The sequence below is a fragment of the Camellia sinensis genome, chromosome 7 (assembly GCF_055761805.1).
Source record: "Camellia sinensis isolate YWXY chromosome 7, ASM5576180v1, whole genome shotgun sequence".
NCBI classification, from domain to species: Eukaryota; Viridiplantae; Streptophyta; class Magnoliopsida; order Ericales; family Theaceae; genus Camellia; species Camellia sinensis.
In genome coordinates, this window is record NC_138967.1 from 118,956,501 (window position 1) to 118,962,500 (window position 6,000).

The 6,000-nt window shown below is 30.2% G+C and overlaps 1 protein-coding gene across 1 annotated transcript; it reads left to right on the plus strand.

The window, feature by feature from the left end:
• The first annotated feature begins 4,093 nt into the window (after positions 1-4,093).
• Positions 4,094-5,859, plus strand: LOC145795279 (uncharacterized). Its single transcript, XM_082879161.1, has 2 exons — positions 4,094-5,289; positions 5,610-5,859. The coding sequence occupies exons 1-2, from the start codon at positions 4,224-4,226 to the stop codon at positions 5,642-5,644; spliced, it is 1,101 nt and encodes a 366-aa protein (XP_082735287.1). The 5' UTR covers positions 4,094-4,223; the 3' UTR covers positions 5,645-5,859.
• The last annotated feature ends 141 nt before the right edge of the window (positions 5,860-6,000 follow it).

Here is a 6,000-nt window from a genome sequence, read left to right on the forward strand (position 1 = left end):
AGCATAAACATCACATTATAAGTGCAGTTCCGATTCATAGCTCGAATTTTCCGTGGCTCGAGTGGCCCGAAATATCAAAACGACGTCGTTTTGATATTTCGATTTTTTTTTTTTTTCTTTTTTTTCATCCTTTCTGACTCGACAGAGAAGAAGCCGAAGAGAAGAAAGAAGGAAGAAGAAGAAGAAGAGGGAGGAAGGGTAAGAGAAACACGGGAAGATTAGGAGGAAGGTTAAGTGCTCTGTACTCAACAACATATCATCGTCATCATCAACAACAACAACATACAGAACAGAGATCAGATCAGCCAATATATTTTTTTTTTTCCTTTACCTTCAGATCTGGATCTACTAGAATAAAAAATTAAAACAAAAATCAAGAACAACATCTTCATGAACACATCTTCATCAACAATTTTTTTTTTAATTTTTTCTTTCATCTTCAAATCCAGAAAAAAAAAATAGAGAAAACAGATCTGCCGATGATGGCAGTCGCCAGTGATGGCGAGGGCGGAGTGGAAGAGGAAGATCATGGAAGAGGAAGGAAGACACGATCAGATCAGCCCTTTCTCCCTTTCTCTCTCTTTCTTCTCTCCTCTCTCTCTTTCTCTCTCTTTCTCCCTCATTCCCTCTCTTTCTCCATTTCTTCTTGCGTTTCACAGATAAAAGAGAGAAAAAAAAAAAATTGGAAATCAAAACGACGAGGTTTTGATTTCAAGCCATTTTCGAGCGTGTGAATTTCGAGCTACCAACCATTTTTCTTATTAGTGGATCCCATTCACCCATTAGAGTTCTTCATAGAGCTCTCTTTTTAAAACTCCTAAACATTTCTATTAAATTTATGTATAGAAATAGACCTCCTAAGCAATAAGGACATAAAATCATAACAAATCTATATATATTACTAGTGAAATTTCGTACTATGGAATGTGAAACAAATAATAAAATATTTTTATATAAAATAATATAAATAATTATATTTTTGTATATAAGTTATGAAAACAAAAAAATATTGAAATCTTTATGTATTAATTTTTAATTTATCACAATTTCAATCATATAACTTTTAACCCCTTGCTAGAGTCTTAAATTCAGATGAATTTAATCTAAGTAATTCAAGTCAAGTCTGAAATTTTTTAAAGATTGGGTAACATAATTTTTAATTCTATGAGTACTTACGTAAAATTTAAAAATTCAAATGAATTTGAGTGGAGTTGGGTAGAGACATCAAATAACCTGAGCAATTGAAACAAAATTGTATATATAATTATTTTCTAATTTATTTTTTTAATAATAAATAAGATTAATTAAAATTTCAATATTAGTGAACAAAAATAAAAGCAATATGCTTTAGTTTTTTCAATAGAATTTTTTTTTATTATGTTTAAAAAATACACATTTTAGAAAAGAATCATCAAATAAGTTGATATTAAAAAAAAGTATATTTTATAATGTCATAAAATAATTTAAATATAATAAAATTAAATTTCTTACAAAATATAAGTATCTGGATAAAAAATAAAATAAAAAAGAAGGAAATTTAGAACGATAATCTCATTTAATCTGCAAAATAATTTTAGATGATCAATAAATTATCACTTACAACTCTCATTTTTTTTAATAAAAAAAACATATTACACGAACCATCACTTTTAATAGAAAAAATAACATTTTATTTCTATTTGTTTTAGCAAAAGTCACTTTTTAGCAATTTGAGTCCAAAAAAATAATAATAATAATTTTAGTTTGTTTAATTGACAATTTGAGATTAAAAAAAAAAAAGAATTAACAGGATGCACCATGTTTCATAGGTGCTATAAAAAGTCTAAATGAACAATCAAGAGAATGTTTGACACTCATAAAAAACACCCACAATAATGTGATATCATATGTGTCAACTCTTAATTTGTTATACACTGAATGACATGAGACTCAACTCCATTGTCACATCATTGTGGGTGAAAGTATGAGTCTGTAACATTACTAGAACAATAAATTATTACAAGATAATTGACCCACGATCCTTATAATTTTGTTTTTTTATTTTTTTTAAAATATATTTTCTAGATAGTGTATATCAATGCAATAAAAGATTCAAAACTCCTTTCAAATATTGATGATTTGTTTGGTTCATGGTCTTGGGTAGGAATTTTGAAAGGGATAATAAAAAGGTATGTGAAATTAGATAAAATATAAATATTTCATTCGTATTTCACCTACTAATTTTTTTTTTTTAATCTTTCCAAATTCCTACTTAAATCTATGAATTAAACATAACATAAAGTTGAGTAAATTACTTTTTAAATTTTCTCTACTTTTTTCTGACTTTTTTTTAATTAATATTATTTTTTAAAGTTGAGTACTACAAACTCTTATCACACATGTCCCTCCATATAATAATGATTGGAATTTGTTTTAGTTGTTATCTCAAAGATTAGTGATAGAGTCAAAGAAAATATATATAATTTTAAAAATTTTATGTAAGAATTTATTCAAATGTAATTTTCTTAATATTTATAAATATTTTTTATTAATTGATGAAAAGCATTGTAAATATTGATTTTTTTTTTTATGATATTGAGTTATTAAAATATGATGTATTATAGGTTTAAACCAATAATTGTTAAAAAAAAAATCGACCTGAACTTAATTTTCTAAACTCATTTTTAATATTTAATCCAATATAAGAACACCCAAAGTAGCTCCTACAGTCAGGAATCAATAAAGGCAATTTTTAATGGTCATGACAAAATAGTGAGTTAACTAACTTCTAACTCATTTCAAATATTTTAGTCAAATACCACAAGTCAATCATACTTTATTTTCATGAAAAAGCTATGACATAAGACAATTTATAATTTTGATTACAAAATAAGTAAAAAAATTGTATATTAATAAATGTAATTTACTACTATCATATACTAAATTAAAATTACAATTTTTTTTAAAAAAATGAAATATATTTATATTTTATCATAAATATAATTTTTGTAATTTTTTTTTCTTTTTTTTTTACCAATTAAATTATGACATGTAATTTTTTATTAAAAACTTAGGTGTTTGGGAAGTTTGGGACTTGGGGTTTTTTTTGATTTTTTTCACAAAAAGACAAATTTTTTGCAAAATCAAAAAAAACACATTCAAACAAAATATCATATCCAATCCCATAATCATTTCACTTTTTCTCTTACAAACATCACATCCAACCACAAAAAAACCAACTATCTTTCCAAACATAAAAAAAAATTTCTCCAATAATATCCTATAATTAAAAAAACCTACATACAAACCCACTTCCCAAACACCCACATAATTGATGATTTTAGAATAAAACCTTCTCTTATGTGTAACTCTGATAAAAATAAATAAAATTTAATTGATTATAAATCATTTTTACTACATATTTTAGATAAATTTTATATTATTATTTTAATTTTAAGACTAATTTTTAATTATTTATTATATCCATGCATAGCACGGGTAATATGCTAGTAATAAATGATATAGATAGAGACTACAAGGATAAACTCCCCTTCATACTCTATCTTTCCATATCCATCTATACTTCTCTTATGGGCCTTAATTCAGATTCACTTTGATGATTCAAATCGTCTATTTTATAGGCTTTACAGTAAATGTTATTCATACAAAAAGTTAGATTTATCAGACAATTATAAACACATAAATAAATCACGTTTTGTTTTACAAAATGAATGATTTAAATTTACAATTCTATTTGTTATTCATTTTATAAAACAAAATATGTTGAAAATCAAGCCACGTTTTCATCAGATGCCATATGCATCAAGCCCTTTTCTTTATTTCATATGCTTTCGGTGATTAATTTATTTCATATGCTTTCGGTGGTTAATCAAGCTAGTTATTATAATAATAAACAGAGTGTATGTTGATATATATGTAATATATATTAATGTATAGTTAAATATGTAGTGGCCTCGTGGCCTGCTTGTTTGTGTTTTTGGCCTCGTGGCCTCATGGCCTCCATCTGATCATATTGTATAAACCTCCTATATAATGGAGTAGCATTGTAAGGCTTAAGAGATTGAAATAAAAGAGTCTATGTTTAGTCTTTCAATCACTCTCTCTCTCTCTCAATATTAATATTTTTCATGGTATCAGAGCAGGTGTAATCCTGTCTCGTCATTTTCGCCTCTTCAGTCAATATTCGAATTTTTCTCTTCTACTCAAATATATCCTTCTATTGCATGACTAAATACGGTCCAGCTTTCGGAATGACTATCAACTCATCCTCCTCTTCTTCTGATATTATCATCTCATCATCTTCATCCTCTCATCAAATGGAAACCTCTCATCTTCCGATCACTGCCCATAAACTTAATGGGCAAAATTATTTGCAATGGTCTCAATCCATGTTAATGTTTATACGGGGAAAGGAGAAAGATGACTACATCACCGGAGCCTCGGCGCTACCAGAAACCACAGCATCAACCTACAAAAGGTGGATAGCTGAAAATAATATGGTCATGTCGTGGCTCGTCAACTCTATGACCACTGACATTGGCGAAAATTTTCTGTCATTTGATACTGCCAAAGAGATCTGGGACATGGCAAAAGAAACGTTTTCAGACAAGGAAAACACATCTGAAATCATCCAGCTTGAAAGCTCCCTCCACAATTTACGTCAAGACAATCTTACGGTAACTGAATATTTCAATACCCTTACTCGTCTATGGCGTCAACTTGATACGTTTGAGGTTCATAACTGGCAGTGTGTTACTGATGGTCTGTTATATAAAAAGATTGTCGAAGGGAAGCGTGTGTTTAAATTCTTGTTAGGATTGAACACAAATCTTGATGAAATCAGAGGAAGAATTATGGGAGTAAAACCGCTCCCTAACCTTAGAGAGGCATTCTCTGAAGTCCGTCGCGAAGAAAGTCGGAAAAAACTCATGATGGGATCTCATCAACAACTGAATATGGCAGAAAGCTCGGCTCTTAAGACTCAATTCGCTCCTATCGACAACCGTCAGAAAAATAAAGGAGGTAGGCCTTGGTGTGATCATTGCAGAAAGCCAGGTCACTCGAGAGAAACTTGCTGGAGGATTCATGGAAAGCCAGTAGATTGGAAACCACGTCAGCCTCTTGAGAAAGAAGGACGAGGTAATCATGTAGGTACAAATGAACCATCACCACAACCTGAAGCAAGCCCTTTCACCAAGGAGCAAATGGAGATGCTCCAGAAACTACTACAGTCACAATCTGGTTCGTCTTCCAACCACATCATAGGATCCGGAACCTTGGCTCACAAAGGTAATTCTTTGAACGCCTTTACTGTTAGTAAGAAACGTAAAAAACCTTGGATTGTGGACTCAGGAGCATCTGATCATATGACGGGAGATGCAACAATTTTTGATACATATAACTCATGTCAAAATAATTTAACGGTCCGAATAGCAGATGGTTCACTATCAAAGGTTGCCGGTACAGGTTCAGTTGTGCTGTCTAGGAATCTTATTCTCAACTCTGTTCTCCTTGTTCCTGACTTGGACTGTAATTTATTGTCAATTAGTAAACTCACTAAGGAAAAGAGGTGTGTTACTAATTTTTTCTCCACTCATTGTGAATTTCAGGATTTGGATTCGGGGAAGATGATTGGCAATGCTGAGGAATGCTCTGGACTCTACATCCTTAAGGAACGCCACTATCCACAAGAACAACCTCAAACGGCAATTTGTGGTAGTTCTTTTTCGGTTTCGTGTCAAAATAATGATAGAGCAATTATGTTGTGGCACTATCGCTTAGGTCATCCTAATGTTATGTATCTCAAGCATTTATTTCCTTCATTATTTAATAAAAATCCAAAACCTTTTGATTGTGAAATCTGTCAATTTTCTAAGCATGTACGGTCCCATTTTCCCATTCAATCCTATAAAGCGTCTCGTCCATTCTCACTAATTCATAGTGATATCTGGGGTCCATCCAGAATAAAAAATGTAACTGGTACTAGGTGGTTTGTCTCAT

Excerpts from the sequence above, each read along its gene's own strand:
- LOC145795279 (XM_082879161.1), top strand. The coding sequence starts at position 4,224 with ATGACTAAATACGGTCCAGCTTTCGGAATGACTATCAACTCATCCTCC. Across the intron at positions 5,290-5,609 it reads CGGAACCTTGGCTCACAAAG|GATTTGGATTCGGGGAAGAT; the intron begins GTAATTCTTTGA and ends TGTGAATTTCAG.